General features: G+C 44.7%; 9 protein-coding genes across 9 annotated transcripts; 6 read left to right on the top strand and 3 right to left on the bottom strand.

Moving 5' to 3' along the window:
• Positions 1-839: 839 nt before the first annotated feature.
• On the top strand, positions 840-2,213 carry JR316_0003205 (Serine dehydratase-like; the record flags this gene model as incomplete). The annotated part of the gene is made up of 5 exons (XM_047888980.1): positions 840-932; positions 1,002-1,300; positions 1,356-1,528; positions 1,592-1,891; positions 1,954-2,213. The coding sequence occupies 5 exons, from the start codon at positions 840-842 to the stop codon at positions 2,211-2,213; spliced, it is 1,125 nt and encodes a 374-aa protein (XP_047751354.1).
• A 142-nt stretch (positions 2,214-2,355) lies between these two features.
• Positions 2,356-2,731, bottom strand: JR316_0003204 (uncharacterized protein; the record flags this gene model as incomplete). Its single annotated transcript, XM_047888979.1, has 3 exons — positions 2,356-2,472; positions 2,526-2,567; positions 2,621-2,731. 3 exons carry the CDS (start codon positions 2,729-2,731, stop codon positions 2,356-2,358), a joined length of 270 nt encoding a protein of 89 aa, XP_047751353.1.
• Positions 2,732-3,223: 492 nt separating this feature from the next.
• JR316_0003203 (Glutamate decarboxylase) lies at positions 3,224-5,721 on the top strand (the record flags this gene model as incomplete). Its single annotated transcript, XM_047888978.1, has 17 exons — positions 3,224-3,238; positions 3,292-3,327; positions 3,393-3,512; positions 3,568-3,619; positions 3,676-3,774; positions 3,826-3,849; positions 3,911-3,928; positions 3,982-4,144; positions 4,193-4,368; positions 4,421-4,513; positions 4,566-4,606; positions 4,657-4,709; positions 4,765-5,107; positions 5,166-5,278; positions 5,333-5,417; positions 5,480-5,506; positions 5,563-5,721. The coding sequence occupies 17 exons, from the start codon at positions 3,224-3,226 to the stop codon at positions 5,719-5,721; spliced, it is 1,617 nt and encodes a 538-aa protein (XP_047751352.1).
• Positions 5,722-5,899: 178 nt separating this feature from the next.
• Positions 5,900-8,011, bottom strand: JR316_0003202 (Cytochrome P450 monooxygenase COX2; the record flags this gene model as incomplete). The annotated part of the gene is made up of 9 exons (XM_047888977.1): positions 5,900-5,984; positions 6,035-6,178; positions 6,234-6,362; positions 6,418-6,499; positions 6,550-6,739; positions 6,794-6,931; positions 6,988-7,252; positions 7,586-7,718; positions 7,786-8,011. The coding sequence occupies 9 exons, from the start codon at positions 8,009-8,011 to the stop codon at positions 5,900-5,902; spliced, it is 1,392 nt and encodes a 463-aa protein (XP_047751351.1).
• A 1,112-nt stretch (positions 8,012-9,123) lies between these two features.
• On the top strand, positions 9,124-11,124 carry JR316_0003201 (DNA polymerase delta small subunit; the record flags this gene model as incomplete). Its single annotated transcript, XM_047888976.1, has 7 exons — positions 9,124-9,143; positions 9,350-9,411; positions 9,491-9,612; positions 9,668-9,920; positions 9,980-10,230; positions 10,294-10,987; positions 11,039-11,124. 7 exons carry the CDS (start codon positions 9,124-9,126, stop codon positions 11,122-11,124), a joined length of 1,488 nt encoding a protein of 495 aa, XP_047751350.1.
• Positions 11,125-11,244: 120 nt separating this feature from the next.
• Positions 11,245-11,991, bottom strand: JR316_0003200 (Vacuolar-sorting protein SNF8; the record flags this gene model as incomplete). The annotated part of the gene is made up of 1 exon (XM_047888975.1): positions 11,245-11,991. The coding sequence occupies one exon, from the start codon at positions 11,989-11,991 to the stop codon at positions 11,245-11,247; it is 747 nt and encodes a 248-aa protein (XP_047751349.1).
• A 1,602-nt stretch (positions 11,992-13,593) lies between these two features.
• Positions 13,594-14,515, top strand: JR316_0003199 (putative GPI-anchored cupredoxin; the record flags this gene model as incomplete). The annotated part of the gene is made up of 5 exons (XM_047888974.1): positions 13,594-13,746; positions 13,803-13,894; positions 13,939-14,087; positions 14,159-14,292; positions 14,351-14,515. The coding sequence occupies 5 exons, from the start codon at positions 13,594-13,596 to the stop codon at positions 14,513-14,515; spliced, it is 693 nt and encodes a 230-aa protein (XP_047751348.1).
• Positions 14,516-15,422: 907 nt separating this feature from the next.
• On the top strand, positions 15,423-16,325 carry JR316_0003198 (putative GPI-anchored cupredoxin; the record flags this gene model as incomplete). Its single annotated transcript, XM_047888973.1, has 5 exons — positions 15,423-15,569; positions 15,622-15,713; positions 15,768-15,907; positions 15,965-16,098; positions 16,152-16,325. 5 exons carry the CDS (start codon positions 15,423-15,425, stop codon positions 16,323-16,325), a joined length of 687 nt encoding a protein of 228 aa, XP_047751347.1.
• A 402-nt stretch (positions 16,326-16,727) lies between these two features.
• JR316_0003197 (Protein HID1) lies at positions 16,728-22,173 on the top strand (the record flags this gene model as incomplete). The annotated part of the gene is made up of 18 exons (XM_047888972.1): positions 16,728-16,786; positions 16,917-17,043; positions 17,093-17,125; positions 17,181-17,238; positions 17,290-17,824; positions 17,885-18,341; positions 18,395-18,518; positions 18,574-18,608; positions 18,659-18,749; positions 18,799-18,947; positions 18,996-19,198; positions 19,250-19,763; positions 19,815-19,834; positions 19,888-20,056; positions 20,108-20,322; positions 20,523-20,530; positions 20,796-21,054; positions 21,114-22,173. The coding sequence occupies 18 exons, from the start codon at positions 16,728-16,730 to the stop codon at positions 22,171-22,173; spliced, it is 4,116 nt and encodes a 1,371-aa protein (XP_047751346.1).
• Between the last annotated feature and the right edge of the window lie 995 nt (positions 22,174-23,168).

Genomic DNA, 23,168 nt, shown 5'->3' with positions numbered 1-23,168 from the left:
AAAGTTACGGTCAAGTTGCCCGGCTGAATAACGGTCTGGTGTCGATTGAAAGATGCCACAATGAAGCCTGCAGGGAAGTCGGCAACTGAGAATGAAAAAGTCGAATGATTATGCGGATTGTAAGCGGCGAAGATAGACAAGGTATCTTGCTCGGGATCCATATCCGTCTAGACGATAAGATCGTATGCCAAGTTCGCAGAAGGAGATTTATATTTTGCGACCTGAAAGTCCATGGAGTTTACAACGGTGTTTTGCGACTACGAGTCCTTGTATGCCACTGCCGAAGTTCCTGAAAGATATCTCCAACGCATCCTTGTTCGACAGAGTGGGTTCACCGCTGCCCATAAGTACTGTGTAACTGTTGCCTGTCAGTTCCACGGACACAAGTTATTTTTCTATCTTCGATGAGGCGAGTCATTTAATCTTAAGCAATTTTCCGGTTGGTTCGTTCGTAATGCGCCTTGGGGGCTCTTCCTGGAATCGATATGTGCATACACAACTTCGGATCCAAAAATTGGTGCCATTGGTAACCATAGGATTGTGTATCGTTTGGAGTTTTGCTATGGTTATTCGTCCTTCATATGATCGTCTTCGCAATCCGAATTCCTTGGATTGCTAGATCTGAAGATAATTTGAAGGGAAGAGTTGATAGAGGTTCAAATAGCGTTGTGACCAAGATTGGCGATGTCGATGAGTCATTGTGAAGATCAAGAGCATGTGTTGTTGATGTTGTGCAAATCATACCTTCCCCCTGAAACAAGTCAAGCCCTTTAAAGGTCGACTGCCAGCCGCACAATTTTTGGAAACATCAACAATATCAGTTAAAGCTATTTCTCAATATGACCGTCAATCACTTGTGGAAAGAAACACCCCTCATATATTCAAGTCATCTTTCAGAGATCACTGGTGCCGCTGTGTACCTCAAACTTGAGGTATGAACTCCTTCCAAGATTTGGTCAAGTCACAACAGCTTAAATACTGACAAAATATCCCGATCTCAGAATTTGCATCCCAGTCATTCGTTCAAATACAGAGGGATTTCTCATTTCATCCAGAAAGCAAAAAAGGATCTAGGTCCTGATGTCCATGTTGTGATCGCATCGGGAGGCAATGCAGGATTAGCTGCAGCATGTGCCGCGAAATCGCTTGGGCTCAAGTGCAGCGTTTTCATCCCAGAAGGCGTAACTGCAACTACTTTGGCTTTGCTGAAACGCGAGGGAGCAGAGGTCATTGTTGGTGGTCGACAATACTCGGAAGCTCTGAAAAGAGCAGAAGAACTTGTTGCCAAAGAACCCCATGCGTATGTCGCATGAAATTATACGCATTCCAAAGACATTCAAATTCATCGATTATAGTGTTATGGTGCCGGCATACAACGACCCCACAGTATGGGAGGGACATAGCTCCATGATTCACGAGATCAGAAACCAGCTTGGACAAGAACCCGATGCTATCTTTTGCAGTGTAGGAGGAGCAGGACTTCTTGGAGGAATTATAGTAGGGTGTCAAGCTGTTGGCTGGGATCATGGTGGGTGGATTGTATTCGTCATGCGGATATTCGAGTCTCAAAATTGTATCATTGCTCCGATAGTGCCTCTTATCGCGTTGGAAACAATCGGTTCTGATTGCTTCTATTGGTCAATGTCACTTAACGGTGGAAGGTTCAACAGCGAGAAGAAAGTATTACCTCCAGGAGTAAACCTGGTTTATAACGATGAAAATAAGGTACATTTGGCACATTTCACGGGCTTTTCGTCCAAAGCATCGGGATCGTTGGGGGCATCTGAGCCAGCACCGAAAATCGTCAGCATGTCGCTCGAGCGGAAAGGTGGCGTGAAAACGGTGAGCGTACCGGACGAGTTGAGTATGCAAACACTCGCAGATTTCGCTCGTACGTATATACGTATCTGTCTTCCTTTCCCGTTCTCTGTACTGAATACCATTGGTGTAAAGATGACCATAAGTTCTTGGTAGAACTCGCATGTTCCACTACCCTTGTACCAGCGTACCACAAGCAGCTATTCGAAAAGCTAGTGCCTGTCGAAAAATGTACAAAGACAAGTGGCCGAGTGGTTGTATTCATTGTTTGCGGGGGCTTCAAGATTGATCTAGAGACTGCGGCAGAGTACGAGAGGTTGTCGCAGGATGTGCCTAAAGATCCTAGAATGCGGTGGAATGTCAAGTATGATGACGGAGAGCTGTTTAGCTTTTGATTTTATAGAGTTTAGAGCGTAAAAACTGCTGTTTTAGAAGAGATGAATCGACTGGGGTTAGGCGTGTATGTCTAGCGTTCAATGTAAGCCGTGATAAATTAGAAACGTGATAGAAATGCAATTCAAGGTCCACATTATCATTTTAATTTTGCTCTGAGGATTTTGCTTCTTCTGCTTCCCTCTGTGCCCGTCTAGCCAGTCTCTCGGCTTTAATCCTCGCCAGTTCTTCTCGCACGCCTGACTGGTCTGTAGGAATTCGCTACAGAAAATTATAAACAGGGAGTCACTAAGAATTGGGGAGTACGAATATACCTGATTCGTACGATCCAGTGAGGGAAAGAGCTTGTCGCGATACTATGGCAATTAATGAGCAAATTGCAGCGTGTCTGAAAGGGAACCCGACTCACAGGAACGACAACGGCTCTGTACCAATCTGGGTCACCGAAGTGCACAAGGGCAGCTATGGGGACAAAGAGATAGAGTGAAAACTTGAATATTTCGAGATTTGGACCGCCCATGCTAGCAGTGGAAAGGAGTGTTAAAAGGGTTAAAAGCGTCGCCTCATTTGGGCGCGTAAGTATAATCGCGGGAAGTCCCGTGACATTCACGTCGCGCACAGAAAGTAGTGCACAGCGGCTCTGCGCCGAGTGAGACCGCGTCTAAACTTGTCTCACAACTGCATCCAGCATTGGCGACAGTTCATCTTGCAGAGCTTGTCATTTAAACAGCCTTCGTTCTCACCATACATCGCTATATGAACCACTCAAATTTTGAGCATCTTGCGACACATGTTGAACAACACACTTTTTGGAGCATTGGCAGAAAATAGCTCCTATAAAAATATCTGCGGGTTTGAAAAAGCCAAATGCAATGGTCCAACGCTGTCCAATGACATCACTATTTTTCTATTTTATGAATTTCGAAGGACAACATCGCCTTGGAATCCTTTAAGGTATATATAGCGGAGTAACTCATTGTGTCATACCGTCCCATTCTTTCCTCTGCCCACCATGGCGCTCTCCAAAGTACGTTCACTTCCTACTGAGCCCCCTTAACATCTGACATCCTTCTTTCATAGCACGTTAACACCGACAAGCTTATCCGAGATTCTAGGGTAAGTAACACCCTCTGAGCCTTTTCGCCCTCCTGTATTACTGACTCTGGTCCTATCACATATAGGACAAGAAAAGTCCAAAGGAAAAGGCTCATCATACAGCTACAGCTCACCAAGAAGCTACCTATTCATATGGTGACAGATATGTTACCAACCCAGTTCCCAAGTACAACATTGCGTCCAAGGTGGAATTTTCTTCATCAAGTCCTCCAATTCCTTTGGCTAAATTGATATTTTCAGGGTATCAGTGCAGACGCAGCCTACAGGCTCATACATGACGAGCTTGCCCTAGGTAAATTCGATTTATTAAACGTGTCGGTCACTAGTTCGGACCCTCATTTCCTTTAGATGGATCCACAGTTCTGAATTTAGCATCATTCGTTCACACCTGGATGCCTCCTCAGGGCGAGCAACTTGTCCATGAGAACATTGCCAAAAATTTGATAGGTACGTTTATGCGTATATCTCACTAATTCTTTTTGCTCACGTCAACATTAGATAGCGACGAATATCCAGCTACCCGTACGTAGATATACGCTGTGATCATTTTTAGTCTGACCCGAATTTTTTTTTTGATATATAGAGATTATTCACACTCGATGTAATGCGCACGATATCTGACAGCCAGTCCTTACCACTGATGTTTCTTATTAGGTGTGTCGATTTTGGCCGACTTATGGCACGCTCCTTCGGCGAAGCAAGCTGTTGGGACAGCCACAACCGGTTCATCTGAGGCTATTCAACTCGGCGGACTTGCTATGAAGAAGATGTGGCAAGCCAGGATGAAGGCGGCTGGGAAGAACATCCACGAACCAGGGTAATACTTGTTCTAATGTGCATAACAGTATGGGCTAATCGTCTTTAGTCCCAACATTGTGATGGGTGCTAATGCCCAAGTCGCTCTCGAAAAGTTTGCTCGTTATTTCGACGTCGAGTGCAGGCTGGTTCCCGTTTCTGTCGAAAGTAAATATCGACTCGACCCTAAGAAAGCTATGGATTTTGTGGATGAAAATACAATTGGTATTTTCATAATTTTAGGGAGTACGTGTAGCTTGATTTTGGTTTGGTTTGGCTGTATATTCAAGCTTTGCAGGTACATACACTGGCCATTACGAGCCAGTGAAGGAAATGTCTGATCTTTTGGACGAATACGAAAAGAGGACAGGGATCTATGTACCCATACACGGTGAGCATGGAAGACGAAAGGCCTTTTGGGCATTCTCTCATACATATTGTAGTTGATGGTGCTTCTGGAGGCTTTGTTGCACCTTTTGTTCATGTTAGTATTTTTTTTGTTTCGCCTGGGTTGAGGTGCTGATTTCTTCTTAGCCCAAGATGGTCTGGGACTTCAAGCTTCCGCGCGTAGTATCGATCAACACTTCGTAAGCATCTAACTTGGAATAATGACGTCTAAGTTGAGTCTCATAAAAACTATAGAGGCCACAAGTTCGGCCTCAGCTATGTCGGCGTCGGCTGGGTCGTCTGGCGGGACAAGGCTCACCTTCCTAAAGACCTTATATTTGAGCTTCACTATCTCGGTTCAGTGGAGTATTCATTTTCGCTAAATTTCTCGCGACCAGCTGCCCCGATCCTTGCTCAATATTTCAACCTCGTCCATCTTGGGTTCGAAGGATACCGATCTGTAGGACTTGCTGATATGAAGAATGCTAGAGAATTAAGCCGCGCTCTGGAGAAGACCGGATATTACACTGTCCTCAGTGACATACATCGAGCTGTTGGTGCAAAGGACCCTCATGGAATTGACGACGCTGACATCGAGGTACTCATTTTCTGCATTCATTTAATCATAGGATCTCAGTTACACAAATGAATTACAGGCATACGAACCAGGCTTGCCAGTGGTTGCTTTTAGATTCTCTGACAATTTCAAAGAAAAGCATCCCGAAATTCAGCAGAAATGGATTCAGACCCTTCTGAGAGCCAAGGGCTGGTTCGTTTTGTTTTCTCCCTTCTCTCGCAAGAATTACTGATAGGCATGGCTTAGGATTGTTCCAAACTATGAGTTACCTCCTTCGCTTGAGCAAATCGAAATTCTTCGTGTGGTCGTTCGAGAAAACGTTACCGAAGTTGTATGTACAGTCATTCTTGACTTTTGAGGTGGTGGAAATTTACAATTCCGAAATTTTTTTAGTTAATTGACAAACTTATTGATGACATTGTGGGTACTGCGGTCAAAACGAATTCGATCCAATGCACTGAACCTTTGATCTCTAGGTTGAAATCACAGAGCAACTGGCAGACTCCTCGTCATCGATGCACAGTTTGAATACCCTTGGTCACATTCAAAAGCCAAAGAAGCATGAACATCCCGAGAGCAACCTAAAAGAAGGAGAGGGTAGCGATTACAGTGGAACCTATGCTCGTCCTTGCTAAGCGGCCACGCCAAGTAAGATGCGATACACTTTTAAGCTAAAGAAGTGTTCTTGTAAAGTAATGAGCATGTAAATCACGGAAATTGTATATGTAAAACTGGAGATTTTTGAAATGTATTCAGGGTGCAATGACGTTCTGTAGCGAGCGAAAAGAAAGGGAAGACACGGAATAAGAGACATCAATCCATTTCAATCCCACTGCGAATCAACGCCTCGGCCTGAGGACTTCTAGGCTTGATTGTGCATTTGAATGGTAGAGGGAAACTAAAAATAATGTCAGCAGGTATATCATAAATATTTCAAGGAAGGCTCACGAGACCAGGCCATCGTTGAATTCTGGTTGCACATCTACTGGGTTCCCAAGGGAATCCAACGGTGCGCTAATGTTATACACGGCTAGGAAGGAAGAGATGACACAGTATAGCGAGTTATTACTCATGTGCCTTCCAGGACAAATACTGGACAGTAGAGACGGCTCAGAACCACGGTTGGTATTATTATACCTTTACTTACCGACGGCCGAATCCAAAGGCAGCGCAATCTGGACTTCTTACAGTTGGATCTAATTTACCATCCTTCAAGAATCTTTCTGGCCGGAACTCCGAGGGACTTGGATAGGCCACTGGATCGTGGAGAATTGTCCTTTGAATTTTTAGTTAGATCTGTGCGAAAAGACATGATTTAGACGTAGCTTTACCAGGCATTTCCCATTACGATCGTTCCTTTGGGAATAAAGAATCCGTCGTATTCATTGTCTTCTGTGCATCTGTGTGGAATAGCTATCCAGGAGTTGATGCCTCTACACATGCCTAAATGGAAGAAATCATACCAAGGGGCGTTACCAAGTGCCAGCGCATCGTTTCTTTTGCCAGAGCATTGATGTACGGTAGAAAATCATAATCGCTAAAATCTGGCAAACGGTGCTGGCCGACGATTAAATCCAGCTCTGCCTGGGCCTTCCTTTGTACCTCGGGATACAGTATCATTGCTAAGAAGAATGAGTGAACTGCAGAAAGTGTCTAGACGGCACCACACTGAGCTGAACAATTTCAAACTATCATATGAAGACTTACCGTATCTGCACCTCCAAGATATGCAAGACAGGTGGCATTCTGACCGAGTTTCCTCTCTTCAACATAAGACGGATCGTTCCGCTCGGGTAATCGTTCTAAGAGTGCAGATGCCATGGAGGGTAGTGCTTCGCCCTCCCTCTACGTAGCTATCAATTAGCATGCCAAGTATGGGATCTAGTTGGAGGGATACTCACCAGCAATTCTTCAACGCGCTGGAATGGTCTTTCGACGATTAGGGTATTGTACTTCTTCCATTTAGCCGCTTTCTTTTTGAATCCAGCACCAGGAAGCCAAGAAGGGACATATTTGAGGATTGGAAGCACATCCACGAGGAATGCCCCAGGGGTTCCTGCAGTGTTTAAAATTTCTAGTGCTTTTTCGGCAGCTGCTACGGATGGATCTGTTGAATCTTTGATTCTAATGCCGTAAACCACTCTCATGATAGTAGCGGCGAACATACTGGTGAGAAGAAGGCCTTGAAATCAGAGATCCTAGAAGTAAGCAAATGAGTTATTGGACAAACTGACTGGCGGCTAGACTCCATAAAATCTTGTGGTTTTCTTAAAAGCTCATAGAGAAAGACGCGAACTTCGTGTTGCTGAACGGGAATATACTTTGCAACTGCGTTTTGATGAAAGTATTCATTAAAAGTCTTTCTGTGTTGACGCCACCATGGTCCATATGGCATAAGTACCATGTTAAATGTCCAATCCATACTACATGATTGATGAGGCGGGAAATAAATTTTCAGTATTAAATGTGCCGTCGTGGTTTTGCAACTAAGTGACTCACAGTTCAATCAGCATTGGCATTCGTGGTCTATCCGAATAGATTGAAGATCGCCTGTCGAAAAGATCGGTGGTCCTTCTGAGAGACCCGAGAACAAGGAACGGTTGCCCGAGAACTTCGAAATACACCATATCTCCTGAAGATAAAATGAGTACATTGAATTCCAATAGTTAAAAGCTGTAAAGATACAGAAAATAACGCACCGTAAACCTTGAACCACTGATCGTATACAAGCCACGGTTGTTCGCGAGGCATTTCCAATGCACTTCCTAAGATCGGAAGACCTTTGGGACCAGGAGGACGAGGCAAAAGTCGAGGATTTCTCCTCCTGGCTCTTATTGCTTTGTCAATGATCCCACAAACAATGATCCCTCCCAACATCCAGTAGCTCGTATGGTGACCTATCGGCGCAAGTAGACCTTCAAACATGGTATGAGATTTAGGAGGGACAACCACTCATATGGGACTCGTGGCTTTCTTGTTTCTAATATATATATTGCAAACACATTACGGCCTTAAAATATCTCAGCTGTGATATATGATACGAAAAAAAGAACGGGAATGGTTGTAACGCGATACCTTTTCTCCCGCTTCAACCGGACAACAGAGGAGGTTGTGTGCGCTTCCGAATATTACGTGCTTGGTACTCATTTATCGCAGATTGTTGGAGAACATCTTCAGAGGAACGGTGGATGTCGACGCGTACCTAATGTGCCAATGGGGATACGCCGAGTATACTAAGGATTATTGTAATAAGAGTGAGTAAGGTACTGTATATGAGGAACAAATGTAACTGTAGATCTTACCGGTGGGGCATCAGTCTATAGACCCAAGAATCTTCTGGAGCCAAGAGGCGAGGAATCATCAATCATTGCGACCATCGTGGCTTAAAGTGGATCATATGAACAGTGATGATCCTTTAATAGGGTTCAAATAGGGCCCATATGGCAAAGGTTTTCACCTCATTTATGACTCGCAGACAGCTCGTGGCTTGGAAATACACCTGTGCTAAAAGGAACAAAGGTGGGCGATCATTGTAATTTGCGCGATAATCGAAGAAGAGAAATACCTATCACAAGGTGGGTGAAAGTCATCAGGATTATTGAAAATGATTTACCCTCAGGGTCTGGCGAAATCAAGGTTACAACACATCATGACTGCCATACGCGCCGCGGACTCAGCGAGTCAACCATAGCCAATACAGAGTAAACACTGATCTGAAGAAACTTTCCTATGATTATTTTATTTTCACAAAGATAACTAGAATTTGATGGAGACGAAATGACTGTCGAGGACGCTAAACGATGAGAGTTAAAACAAATTTGAGCTTGACTGTCGTCGGACCAGATGGTGTTGAATCGGAGACCCAAGATATCACGTCAACAAAGCCAAACTCACGCGACGCGTCGTGACGATAATTACATTGATCAGTTTGTTTGCACCGTTTAGACCACTTATTCAAAAATTCTTCGTGGTTTTGAAGTTCAAATTCCCTCATTCTCAGCACAGCGACTAGCTTTCATCACTCAGGAAAATTCAAAATGTCACTGTATGCTTCAATGTAAGTCCTAATAAATTGATTTCAATCCTCTCACAACTTCTCTGCTCATTCGATGCTTGATCGTTCATTAGTGACGTGCCCGCTTCAGGATCAATACAGAGAACATCAACATACATTCACACTCCTGATCCTGCTACACCGTCCTTCATTATTGATAGTTCACGCAAGTCCTACAGACATCAATACTCCAACATTTATTTTATAAGACTGCAGAAATTGAAAGAGGTTGTTGAGGCACGGGCACTGCGTAGATGGGGTAGTCTTGCTGGTGTGTTCTCTCTTGTGCTGTGTGCTGTTTTCGCTTATATTTAGCTGACTGCCGCTTGCTTGGTGTGTGACACAAACAGGCAATCCTGTGCTGGTACCCCGCGCACTTGAGATTGAAAAAGGCAAACTGTGCTATGTTATAGGCACCGTTTACATGGATATGCCACTAAAACCGAACGTTATGATTGACATTGCTAGAGATGTAAGCCCGATAGAACTTTCTCTGTCTAGTTCAAGATGTATTAAAACAAACGTAGCAATCCATTCCCCCACCTCCTCTACCAGAAAAATTCTTTTCTCCGAATGATAACGTCATGCTTGAAGACGAATCAGGCAGAATAAAACTCGTCGGAGACTGCGTTAAAAACGCTATGCTCGTAACCGGTGTTATTATCGGTGCTTTGGGAATGGAAACACCTGGTGGGGTGTTCGAAGTGATTGATATCTGCTATGCAGAAATGGCACCGCAAACGCAACAGGACGACGAAGAGACTAGGATGGATATTGATGGTATGCTCCTTATTTCTACTTATCTAATGAAGCCTTCTTGAAATTCGAAGTAGAACAAGATTCCACAGACACGTCTCTGTCTGATGAATGGATTGGCGTTGTTTCCGGTCTTGAGATTGGGTCTCCGTCCCCCGCTGACGCCCAAATACAGATGCTTGTCGAATACTTAACCGGGGAAGGCGGTTGCTTGGATGACCAAGTATCAGCTTCACAAATATCACGACTTATAATAGCTGGAGACTCTCTGCAATCTCTAGGGCCTATTCCCGGAGAAAGAGAAACCATCTTGTCGGCAGCTGAAAGAAAAGCTGTGAGTCTGCGCAGTTTTGTTCTCTCATCAAAAGAACGTATTTAGCTGACTTTCGGCTCCAAGCAACGACATGGGTATGATTCGGCGTCTTTCTCACCGCGGCCTATCATTGAATTGTCTTCTACACTACACGATCTTGCAACTTCCATCCCGATAAACATTCTTCCGGGCGAATCAGATCCATCTGGAACCCTCATGCCGCAACAACCCTTTCCTCGAGCCTTGTTTGGTGACGCATCACGATACCCCACCATGACCTGTGAAACGAATCCTACATACCTAACCATCGCGTCTTGTTCAGAGTCCGGCCCGACAAATTCCAAATCACCTCGGCCTCCCGTTAAGCGCAAAGTCTTAATCAATTCCGGGCAGCCTCTTAATGATATGTTCAAGTATCTATCTTCTCCTCCGAATACACGCTTGTCTGTTCTTGCGTCCACACTCAGGTGGCGGCATATGGCGCCAACTGCGCCTGACACCTTGTGGTGTCATCCTTACTTTAACGAAGACCCATTCTTGATCACAGAAACCCCAGATATATACATCGTGGGTGGGCAAAAAAGGTTTGGGACAAAGCTCGTTACAGATCAACAAACGGGTAGCAAGGGAAAATCTCCTGCTAGATGTCGAGTGATTTTGATTCCCAGTTTTGCGCAAACGGGTATCCTGGTTCTAGTGAACCTCCGAACGTTGGCCGTCAAGTGCGTCAATTTTTCGATGTATGGTATGAGTGCCGGTGGAAAACCGGAAATAAAGGGTGAGCGCTTTGATGTTTTTTTGTCAAACTTGCTGGCTAACTGCTTTGCAGAAGAACCTTCGGACGCACCAAGTCCCATCACGGCGGAACCTCAACCTTCGGCGCCAACTTCATCTATGGATTACGAGTTCGACTGAGGAACTTCTCTGAAGTCTTCTTTTGACTTTACTCTACATTAGCATTTATTGTATATGACATTGCGTATAATCAATCTTTACAAAAGATGGATTTACTCACGAGAAAATCTGGAAAAGGCTTCATATTTCCCAGTGCATGGCGGAAGGGACCCAGTATGCCCGACCGGCCTGGTTATCTTGAGCATCCAACCAGCACAGACCATCCCTTAGCAACATGTTCTCTAAGGCAGCTCGAGCACGATTTCTCGTCCACCCTTTGCGCTGAATGAGATCGCTTTCGACGACACGACCTCCTGTTTCACGCGCAATTGCAAGGATGGTTGTCTGGTCCTCGTCAAGAGCTTTCACGACACTCCGCACCATCTTTATGCCTGCGATCTCAACCACCTGGTAGCCAGCCCCCAGAGGTTGCAGCGTCTTGATACTGCGCACGACATCGTCCTCCGTGATACCTCCTCCACTCACACCACGCAGCTTGCTGACAAGCCGGACGAGCTCCGACATTTCTATTAGGCCCCCATTTTGTTCCCTTGTGCTCACGCAGACGTCCACAATCTGAACACCGAGTTCATACTGCCAATCGCCGAGCCCAAGAAGCTCCGCCCACCAGCCACCTTTCCGCGGACCAGCAAGCGGGTCGACACCGATAGAGGAGCACATCTGCTGAAAGGCATATCGGAAGGATGGATCGCTCCTAATGGACTCGCGATGCGTGGATGCAAAGTGAGCGAGGGCTGTTCGGAATTGGTCGAGTTGGGAGTGAAGGTGTTCGACTTGAGTTCGGGATAATTCGGATGATAGTTCAGCATAAGAACGCTCGGCCTGTTCTTGGTGGTCGAATGCAGCTAACCCTACGCCTCTGCGCATCGTGGTGGTAGTTGTCAATGAGCTAACAATGGAAGTCGAGCTAGCGGCCTGGTATCATTATCTCGCCAAGTAGGCAGGGCACATGCGGCGTGTTTATCAAACCGCGTCAAACCAAACATCTATTTTTAGCACCTGTTGACAGAAGTTCCAAGACAATGTTGCTGTATCCTTCCTCCGAATCTCCAAATTGCGGAAGGTAGTAGAAGGCAAAGCCCATTGACGAGTAAAAAAAGTTCGCTCTAGCCGCAGTTAATTTACAAGGTAATTCTAAGTATTTTTGTCTTATGTAGGCTCCCAGCGTTCATCTGTCCAAGATCTATCTTAAATGTAGGGGGCAAGTCAGACGGGAATGAGCAGGGCTTCTCGATTTTTTCGCTATCTCAGCGGTTCATAAATAGTACCTAGAATAGGGAACACAAAAGAGCTCAATTATCTTGTTGGAAATGAAATAGTAATCTTGCATTTTTATCCCTTAACTTGCTAAATTGAGTAGGGAAGACGCAAAGAAAATTTTGGTTCAGAAATCAAACTGAATATTTGGTTGTTCAAAGTAGTTCATCTCTGATGTCTATTTCGGCATGAACTCTCTTAAATAATCTAGTTGTTGATTGTACCCTTCTACAATAGGCATAGATGGCGGTAAACTGGAAAGTAGAACATTCACATAACGACATAAATACCTCAAGACCAGCAAAGACAGATGATTAATTTACATTCTACGTGGGGTGCTCGGGGAATTATGAGGCAGGGAGATAACATGCCGTATCTGCCGACTCGTTTTTCTAACTCATGAGAACATGCACTCCGGTCGAAGTCCCGCTGGCGTCTTGTTGGGCGTTTGCTCCGAGTAAACGTGAGAGTTCTGCACCAAAAGGTGGATAGTAGGGACTCTTTGATGAGTTATGACAGTTTTGGAAGTCAATGCTCATTCCATCATACGGTAAATGCTCATAAACCGCGCAGAGGCCCCACATGACCGTACCCTATTTGACTCGGACCGTCCACATTTGATCAGGTATCTGGGATGCACTTTGCAACTTGCGAACGTACGCTGTTCGCCTGAGAAATGTTTAGTATTTCATCATCTCTAATATACCCACGCCGCCGCTTTGTAATAGCTGAGCTGGTCTACTTATACTCCCACCGTGGGTGGCATATCAGTGTCGTTGTGCTTATTCCATTGGGTCAATGAGAGTTGCATTATTTCTTTCTCTTCTTTGTCAGTGTACAAATGGAGTGCTCGGGTATCTTCAGATTAGTGTAGAAAAGAGAGTTTCCAAAAGGAACGATCAAAGGATAATCGATAAATAGCTCAGGTCCAAAAATCTATTTATACTTCATTGAGTCTATTTTTAAACTTCCATATTTCTTGCGCTCTTGACTATTGACTATAAGCAGGGGGACAAAGTCTCTCAGGAAACAATCACATCATAAACCACACTTGAGAATGAATGACTTTCCTGGGACCCGTCAAAAAATAGAGTTCCTTGAATCTAACCACATAATCTAATATCCGCAGCAGCTATACAATAAGACGGCTACTTGACTAGTAATAAAAGCATCTCTTGCATCCCTCTTCCTTGGAGTCTCACCTTGGTACAAATGTTTTCATTAGCTGGAACCCTCTTTGTTCTCCCTGCGCTCGTCGTTGGGCAAGTTTACGGACCCCCACCTGGCCCTGCACCCGGGACAACAACCGCCGCCGCTGCCGTCAGTGTGCCATCTGCACCACCGAGCACGGCAAATCAAATAAACGTCAGTAACCCTGTTCCCGAGTAACGTACAGTTTATCAAAAACTATCTCCCTGCAGATTGATGTAGCGTTCAATGGAAACTTCGTGTACAATCCCGCCAATGTCAGTGCTAGCCCTGGTAGTACTGTTACATTCTTTTTCCCAGGCGGGTGAGTTGCTTGACGTGGTTCAATTATCTGCGTTGTCTGAGTAGCTTCAACAGGACAACTGCGCACTCAGTTACTCAGTCGTCATTCGAGAACCCTTGCACGTATCTTACGGCGACCGGTAGCGATCCCGCGGGCTTCGACTCCGGTTTGGTATTGGCATCTACTTTTACATTAAATATTACGGACGATCAACGTGCGTAAATAATTTACACCCTCCAAAAGAGGCATACAAATCAATTAACCTTTTGCCTGCCTTTCCAATAGCTATATATTTCCACTGTAAACAGGTCACACATTGTGGCCTTGGTATGGTTGGTACTATCAACGCACCAAGCACCGGTAACACCTTCGATGCTTTCATGTCAGCGGCTATGAGTCTAGGAGCAAACGCGCCAACTGTAAACGATTCTGTCATCTTTGACGATCCGATTAAGCGCTAACTTTTTTTCTCATTAGGATGACCCATCCGCAGTTGCTACTGGAGGTGTCCACGGTGTCGCCACTGCCGCACCATCCAGTGACACTGGAGGATCTTCCGGCGGCACTGCCAGCAGCGCTACCACACTTGTGGCTAGCAGCTTTGCCGCATTATCGGTGGCAATTGTAATGCTCTTTGCGTAGATTAACATCATGATGAAGGTTACTTTTTAACGCCTAACGAGAGGGTTATTCGGACATTGGATAACATGTAGAAGTATCATATTTTCATATGTTGTGGATCTCTTCTGTCGAAGATTATTCAGTATCTAGCATACAATATACTGTTCCTACAGAATGTAGAGAGTGCTTAAACCAGTTAAGTAATTGACGATCTTTATGTCGTTCTGGTTACTTGATTCCTTCTGATAAGCGCAGTCACTCAAACTTGAGCTTGAATAGTTAAATGCCTTTTATGGAACAACAGTTATAGGCTAAGTAAGGCTAAGTTCTGTTATTGCTTTAGGAAAGACAACCTAAAGCACCCGTGGTAACCGATGGAGATGTCTGTCGGCCAGTGATGAACCCGAATCCGTGCGGTCTTCTGTATCTTTTTGCATTTCCATGGGCAAGTATCCATCATAATATGGAATACACGGTGACGGCGCCATTGTACACCATTCACCAGTGCAATCAATCATTGTGAGTCGTGATATGGATCTAAGTAGACGGGGAACATTGTAAATTCATTGACCAATCAGGCTAAGCACAAATTTCTAAAATAAATAACCTCATCGACCTTGGTAGTATAAATGAATCTGTACGTCTATTTTTAGATACATCGACGATCGATCAAATTCCTCGCTCTAAAAACGATGCACCGCGACAGCCGTATCACCACCACACCTCATTTCTTACACACAGTGAGAATGAATGCACTTTCTTGGGAGAGAGATGTGTAAAATGAGTTACCTTCAGCCGTTCACACAGCCTGTTTGATATTATCCGCAGCACCTTGAGTAGGGGATATATTAAGGAGTTGGGGCTTGTGTCCAAAACGTCTCCCGACTTAACTTTCTACCTTTGGGTTCCCACCTTTCACGACTTCGAAATGTTCACGAAATCTGCCGTTCTGCTTGCCCTTCCGGTCTTTGCTGCTGCGCAGTATGGTTATGCTCCTCCAAGTAATCCAGGCCCAACAACGTCCGCCGCTGCATCAGTGCCTTCTGCGCCACCAAGTAGCGGAAACCAGATTAACGTCAGTGATTATAATTTATTGCAATGGTCGTTATTCCTAACTATTCATACAGGTTGATGTGGCCCCTAATGGAAGCCTAGTCTATAATCCATCTAACATCACTGCTACACCTGGAACGCAGATCACCTTCTACTTCCCAGGAGGGTACGCCATCTGACTATGCTGCTTCTGATCGCTGGAATTAAACATCCTGCTTAGCCCACTTGCACACTCTGTTACCCAGTCTTCTTTCCAAAACCCATGCACGTATTTGCAAGCCAATGGTAGCGCCGCTGCCGGATTCGATTCTGGATTAGTCACGGCCTCAACATTCACCATCAATGTAACGGACTCTAGTCGTAAGTTGCACCTACTGGCTAAAATGTGTCAAAGCTTTAAATAAATCTCCAAATTAGCGGTGTGGTTCCACTGCAAGCAGATTACACATTGCGGGACTGGTATGGTTGGAAGCATCAACGCACCCGCCACCGGGAATACTTTCGATGCATTCGTGCAAGCAGCCAAAGCACTCGGAAGTAACGCTCCAACTGTAAGTTCCCTTCGATGATTTACTTTGCATAATTTCTGAAGTTTGAATTTTAGGACGATGCCACTGCAGTTGTCACTGGAGGTCTGCACGCCGTTGCTTCCGCCACACCGTCTAGCGACGTGGGCACTTCCCCGGGGGGCAGCGGTGGTAATTCATCCAGCGCCTCAAAAGTAGCCGTGAGCGGTTTCGCACTGTTGTCAGCGGTCATTGGGGCAATGATGGTCTAAGTCGGTTCTGTATCGTCATTTTCTTGACGGAAATGTGATATCAGTGTCTTTGAGACTCTCAACACATAGATGTAATTTACTTGATCTGGTCGAAGAGATAGGAGGAGGCTCAGCAGGATTATTCGTACATACAGAGTGCATTGTCGTATCATCATGGACTCGTTACCGGGCTAATTTTACGATTCTTTACGAAGACGGAATGCTGTTCAGGATAACTCTTATTCATACTGAGTGTTCTGTTGCATAGAAATGTTCATTTTCTCACCCAGATACAACAACCGACTGTTATTATTGAGCCATCATGTACTTAGTTGGAAGGCAGTGCCGCGCGGCCACTTGAGCTGTAGATTGCAGCAGGATGATTGTTTGTAGTATAGCACAGTGAAATACCCATCATTCTAAATGCCGGGCTGCCGTCAGTGGCCGCTGGAAGCAGATATTGGATTCAGAATACAGTGGCTGTGCTGCTTTTGGATACGAAGGCCCATCGCATTTAGTGCTTGTGCTCACGACACCATAAGGCCAACTAGGCAGTCTTGTTAGCCAACATTATCATTGCTCATATTTGATTATATATCTCCGTAATTGCAGCATACCTGGCTGTATGTTTGCCAGAATCCCTCAGAAGTTTACCGCCCCTTTCGGAATACTGGGCGATGAAGCGAAGCTGGCTTTCCCTAGCCAACCTAATGGAATCGTAAAGCTATGGTCTGTTAGGGTATGTGTGGTTTTCTGTATGTATCTGATACCTCTCTGACACATTGCAGAACATACCGGCCACAGATGCATACTGGGAGCAAGTAAGCGAAATTCTGCAGTTACATACTACGTGGGCATTAACAATTCTTAATCCAGTACTTTATCCTATTCGACTCCGCATCTGAGGTCTTCTCTCTCATAACTCCGAATCACAGTCAGTTGATTCGTAACCTCTTTATTCTCTTGTATTCATATATATATGCAGTACGCCGCGCTCTCGCCGACGCACCTGAGAATGTGACTACACTTATTCAGGTCGTTTCTGCTCGCCTCTTCAACTCCATATCAGATCATACATTTCCATCAGCACCCAATGGTTCAGTAGCAGCATATGCTTCATCTCTCATCAAATCTGCTGGTGTATCACAACAAAAAACGGCCACCGATCAAGTCCTCAACTGCTTGCGTGTCTTGCAACGTGTTCTTCCTGTTGTATTCGAGGCAGAAGGGGATTCCGATTCGTTCGAAATCGAGGTTCTTTGGAAGAAGGAAGAAGTTGTCGACTCTGCCGTTAACGATGTCGGGACCGCTGAACCCCAATTTGTGATAGAGGATGAAGATGGAAGCGACCGAGAAGAAGAGAAAGTCCCCCAAACACCGACCAAGAAAGCACCGAAAAAGCTACTACCCTCTCTTGGAGAGAGGCTCCTCAATGCGATAACGGATCTTATGTTTTGTTGTGGATTTACACTACCTAAATCTATTCAAGTTGACCATCACAAGATTAACTATGTTATATGGTGGGTGTTTCCTCATTGACTCTGATATTATCATTGACTCCATGTCCAAATCCATGTTAGGGAGAAAGGTATTGGCTCTGCAAATTCATTGGGTAATACAACAATGTACGACAGCAACAAGACAGAAGTTCTACGATTGCTTCTTGTATTGCTGTCAAGGCAAATCTATTTACCAGCTGCTTCCCTTTTCACTCATCCCGCCCTTCCTTCATTGCACATTGTCGAAAAGATGCCTCGCCGCGACGTACTTACGATATTATGTTCTCTGTTGAACACAGCGATGAATTCAAGCACGACAGACACCATCACCATTGGGACCATAGCTGGAAAGCTACCATACAATCACCTCGTTTTCAAAGGGGAGGATCCAAGGACCACTTTGATTACAACGTCCTTACAAGTTCTATGTGTATTGCTTGATTTTCAAAGCGGGCCCGCCAGGGATCAACTCTTAGATGGACAGAATTCTTCCCCAACCGCCAAAACAAACACATTTAGATATTTTATCATGAAGTTGGTATGTAATAGAAATATTTCTTCCTTGATGTTTGTATTGACATTTATTTGCAGCATCGTACGCAAGATTTTGAATATCTTCTTGATGGAATCATTGGGATCATGGAGCAGCAAATAGCCACAGTCAAAAATCTGTTACCCGGAGCTAAGAAGTCCTTGCCGTACGTGACGGAAGCTAGTAAGTATATGCATGGGTTAACTCTTATTTTGTTCCTTGTTTACACGTCTTGTAGTCGTCCTCTTCTGGAAACTGATCGAAATTAATAAGGTGAGCAGTGCACTTTTCTTTGTTGCTATCTAACAAACGATTTTCTCCAGAAATTCCGCACTTTCGTTTTGGAATCAGAAAAATCAGTTGACCTAATTGCATATCTACTGTTCTATTGCGTCGAAATTAAAGATAAACCTCGTGTGTTTTTCGTGTAATATTTCGCTGTCTGGCGCTGATTTTCTAGCAGAACAACATGGAGTGTGCCGTGCCATATCTTACATCGTGCAAACATTATCTGCCGAGTCGGCCTTTGGATCTCAGCTCAGTAAACCTATTAAGGCACAAATTCCGACAAAATGGGGGCCAGTAGATACAATAGCCGACTTCATGATTCATGTGAGTGAGTACGGTTACCATCGCGTTTCTTCTAATGATATTTTTAAGGCCGTTTATGCAATCGTTGCAACGACTTCTGGTAGCTTAACGTCGCTTTATCCGGCACTCATTATAGCGTTGTCAAATGCTGCCCCCTATTTCAAACATATTGGTGTATCTGCTTCTGCACGGCTCCTACAGTTGTTCAATTCTTTTTCCAACCCTTTGTTCCTGTTATCAGACGAAGGTCATCCTCGATTACTCTTCTTCATGTAAGAAATCCGTCTATTCTAGCACAATGGTCTGTACTGAAGTTAAATCAGGTTGGAGGTTTTCAGTTCAATAATCTTTTATCACCCCGCAGAAAATTCGAACATCACTTATGGAATCCTGCAGTCGCGCAAGATATTTGAGGATCTAGGAACTTTTACTCTTGCCAGGGGACTTCGCGAAGTGAAACGTGCCCAGCTCGCGAAGGAGGAACTCGCAAATAAATCGTCTAGTTTGAAAGGAAAAATTCCAGTGGAAGAGGGCGAGATAGCGGATGCCGGTGCTGAAAAGGCCAGATTACTACACAACGAAGGTGTTCGTAGCGACTCACAGGAACGCGAACGGGAAAGCGTCACAAGTCCTCGGGGCTCTCAAGGAGACGAACCTATGACTCGTTCATTCATGTCGCCGACCTCAGACAACCCCTACGCGTCGGAATCACCCATATCGGAGAAGGCAAGGGGTAAAATGAGGGAAAGGCGTTCCATGTCTGTTGAAAACATCGCTGCGCTAGATCGGGTTCCTCTTCCAATTGGGCGCAGTGGATTTGTGCCCACACAAGAATGGGTAAGGCATCATAATTGTCTTTCTGTCGCTTTAAGCTCACCAAATGCTTAGGTTACATCATGGCAACAAGGGTAAGCCTGCGAATAAAAGATCATAAAACAAGAAGACTAAATCCGTAATCTAGACTTCCTTTGGATACCGTCATGCTTTTTATCTCTGATGTCGTGCAAAAGGTTGAAGACATGCAACGACACAGAACGGTGCCTTCTGCTGATGTACTTAAATTCCTATCCAACGTGAATCTGGATCACATTTTCCCCACCAAGCCACCCATTTCCTCTCGTCGCTTCTTGGTAGGCAGCGCAGTTTGTCAGAGACCCATCAGTTACTTACTTTATTTCCAGTGGTCGGATGCGTCGTTAATATGGGTCACCTCGCTGATATGGGGTGAAATATACGTCCACGCAATGTCACCTCTTGGTATTTGGAATGCCACCAATGTTCGACTTTTCCTTGTCAAACATACTCAGAACCAACAACGTCAAATCACAGAGACCGTTACTAACGTTGTGGGAGGCTTCTTGAGGAGGACAACCGACTCGGCGCAAGGCCGTCAGCGGTCGATTTGAAAGTTTTCGCTTCATTATCTTATACATTCTACGCATATCAGGATTAGTACCCATTCCAGACAACTTTATGACTATACCTGTCATTTATTTTATTATGCATCTTATTAAAATATGGACTTCCTTGGCTTCGGAGAATTTTCACAATACACGTGCCTTGCGAACAAACAAAATCGTGGTATGTTTTTCACAGCTGTATGCGTGCGTTGTTTGGTCAGGGAAAACAAGGAAGTTCTGTTAGAGTGCCATTCCTTGTTTCAGGATTAACTTCAACAAGATCTCTCAACATTTCCACATTTTAGACTGTCAACATTATACCCAATGATTCTCTGTCAATGAACTTAAACGTTCCCTTCACCAATCATGGTTTGAAAGATCCAGAGATCAATCTATTAAGAAAAGGCGAGCGATATTGTTATTATATTACAAGCCAACCCACAACTCAATCATTTGCATAACGACATAGGAAACTTTCAAACAATCAATGACCTTATTGTGACGCCTCCTCAGGATATTGCAAAGCGTTGTAAAGCTTCTCCCATCGAAATCAAGAGAATTGTTGATGCCGTGCTTGGTTCATTACCATTACATTCATTTGACCGGCTCTCAAACCTGAGCTTATGGGATGATGCAGACGAAAAGTTTTCAACAGGTGATGCCATTCTTGACAATGCCCTTGGGGGAGGAATCCGGACTGGAATGTTATGGGAGATTGTAGGAGAGAGGTAGGCATACTGTTTGAGGATAATGGGTCTTCCGTGTTGTTGTTTATGACCATACCCAGTTCTGCCGGCAAAACTCAATTGGCACTACAGCTTTCACTATTTATTCAAGCGCCTCCCAAACATGGAGGGCTGTTGGCTTCATGTTGCTATCTGACGACATCCGCGAAATTACCTACACGAAGACTATATGACATGGTCAACTCTGACGACCCGATTCTTTCCTCCTTCTGTGGCTTGGACGATGTGCATACAATGTTGGTTCCGACCGTCCCAACTTTGCACCAAATTCTGGAAAATATTTTGCCCAAATTTGTGGAAAGTCAAGCTTCAAAGCCAGGAGCGAAACCAGTCAAACTTTTGGTCATAGATGCTTTGGGGGAATTGTTTCACTCCAACAACAAGACGACATCGGCCACACTTATAGAACGGTCCAAAGATATTACCATCATATCCACAAGCCTCCACACACTCGCAAGCACTTACAACTTAGCCGTTGTTGTTTTAAACGAAGTTATAGACAAATTCGACCACGTTAACAGTGATCCTAATGATCACACGGGTATCCTTTACAGCACGCAGTCTCGATGGTTCAACACTGCTGAATTCTTTGGTGAACGCACCAAAGAATCTAGTCTTGGTCTCACTTGGGCGAACCAAATCAATACCAGAATTATGCTTGCGCGCACAGGAAGGCGCAAGTATTTTGATGCGCAAGATTTACCTAAGCGTCGCCGCATACACAATACATCTCCAGACACAGATCCCTCACAGCAGTCTTCTTTCAATAATCAGGAAGAACAACAGTCAATCTCTCTTCGGCGCCTTGCCGTTATCTTCAGTAATGTTGCCTCTCCAGTTGCGTTGGATTATATCATAACGTCGAGAGGCATCACTGTCCTGGAATCTGAAGTTGAACCTTCTGCAACATTTCAAGCAAATATCACCAAAAATAATGACACTGCTAGAAACTCTCAAGCACAATCATCCAGTAAGGAAACTATGCATTATCCTAGTAACATAGATTCCAGAGAACAAGATAATGACGACGCGCTTTGGGCAAACTACGACGATTACGACTACGACGCCATGGAGCAAACACTTAGCCAACTTGGCCAATAACACCGACTTCTCCACTGATGTTTTAGGCTGAACAACCATATCTGATAACGTCCGGCTATATGAAAAAAAAAAAAAACTTCGCCTCTCGTATTCATAACCCGAAAGGAATCTCTGGCCATCTCTCGACATTAGTGATGGGCATTCCATTTGGGTACTTTCCTTCCTCTAACAGCTGCCTGCTGTTGTTGATCGGGCTGGCAGACATCTGCTTTGTAGGTCCGTTGAATCTGACCGTAGGAGCGCCTTGGGATAAACGTGAGGTAGATATATTGTGAGGCGTTCTGGGCAATCCCTCGAGATATGGAATAGCAAACAAGCTCACTGCGAGTCCCGCGACAGCTATTGTTGTTCACAAATGTCAATTTTCATCGCTTTCGAGCTGTCTGTCATATGATACCCACCGAATATGACTGCAAACCAAGCTAGAGCTAATACCAAGGCACTTATATCACCGACACTTGCATAATCTGAAGAAAGACCACCGATGCCTGCTCGAGCTGAAAGTGTAACTGCATTAACTAATGTCGAAAACAAGATCAGCACCCGAATTATTTGAAGCACAAGATCATACGCACCAAATCCTACGCTTGCCAACGCTACAAATAGGAAATTATAACGCTGCCTGCCCGGTATGATCACAAATGGGTAAATCATATGAATTACGAATAGAAGTGGACAAAGTAGCGCGAGGCCGTTCAATGTTATTGCCACAACTTGAATGCCTGAATGCAGGGATACATTACAAGGGACTGGCGACTGATAAACCGGGTGACTTACTTCCTCCGCTCCCGCGAGCAAGAGCGACCAACGAAATCACAAAAAGAGGGACATTGACGACACAGGTTATGCCTAAAATAACTATCAGACGAGTTCCTTCGTATGCGCTGGATATCTTACCTGCGAGTCCATTTCGCAAGGATCTCCACAAAAATGCCATCGAAATCGACATAATAGCAATGAAAGTGGGGACGAGGAGCAATGGATCTAGTAACAAC

The sequence above is a fragment of the Psilocybe cubensis genome, chromosome 3 (assembly GCF_017499595.1).
Source record: "Psilocybe cubensis strain MGC-MH-2018 chromosome 3, whole genome shotgun sequence".
NCBI lineage: Eukaryota > Fungi > Basidiomycota > Agaricomycetes > Agaricales > Agrocybaceae > Psilocybe > Psilocybe cubensis.
Note: the sequence above shows the minus strand (reverse complement) of the source record. Positions and strands in the feature narration are given on the sequence as shown.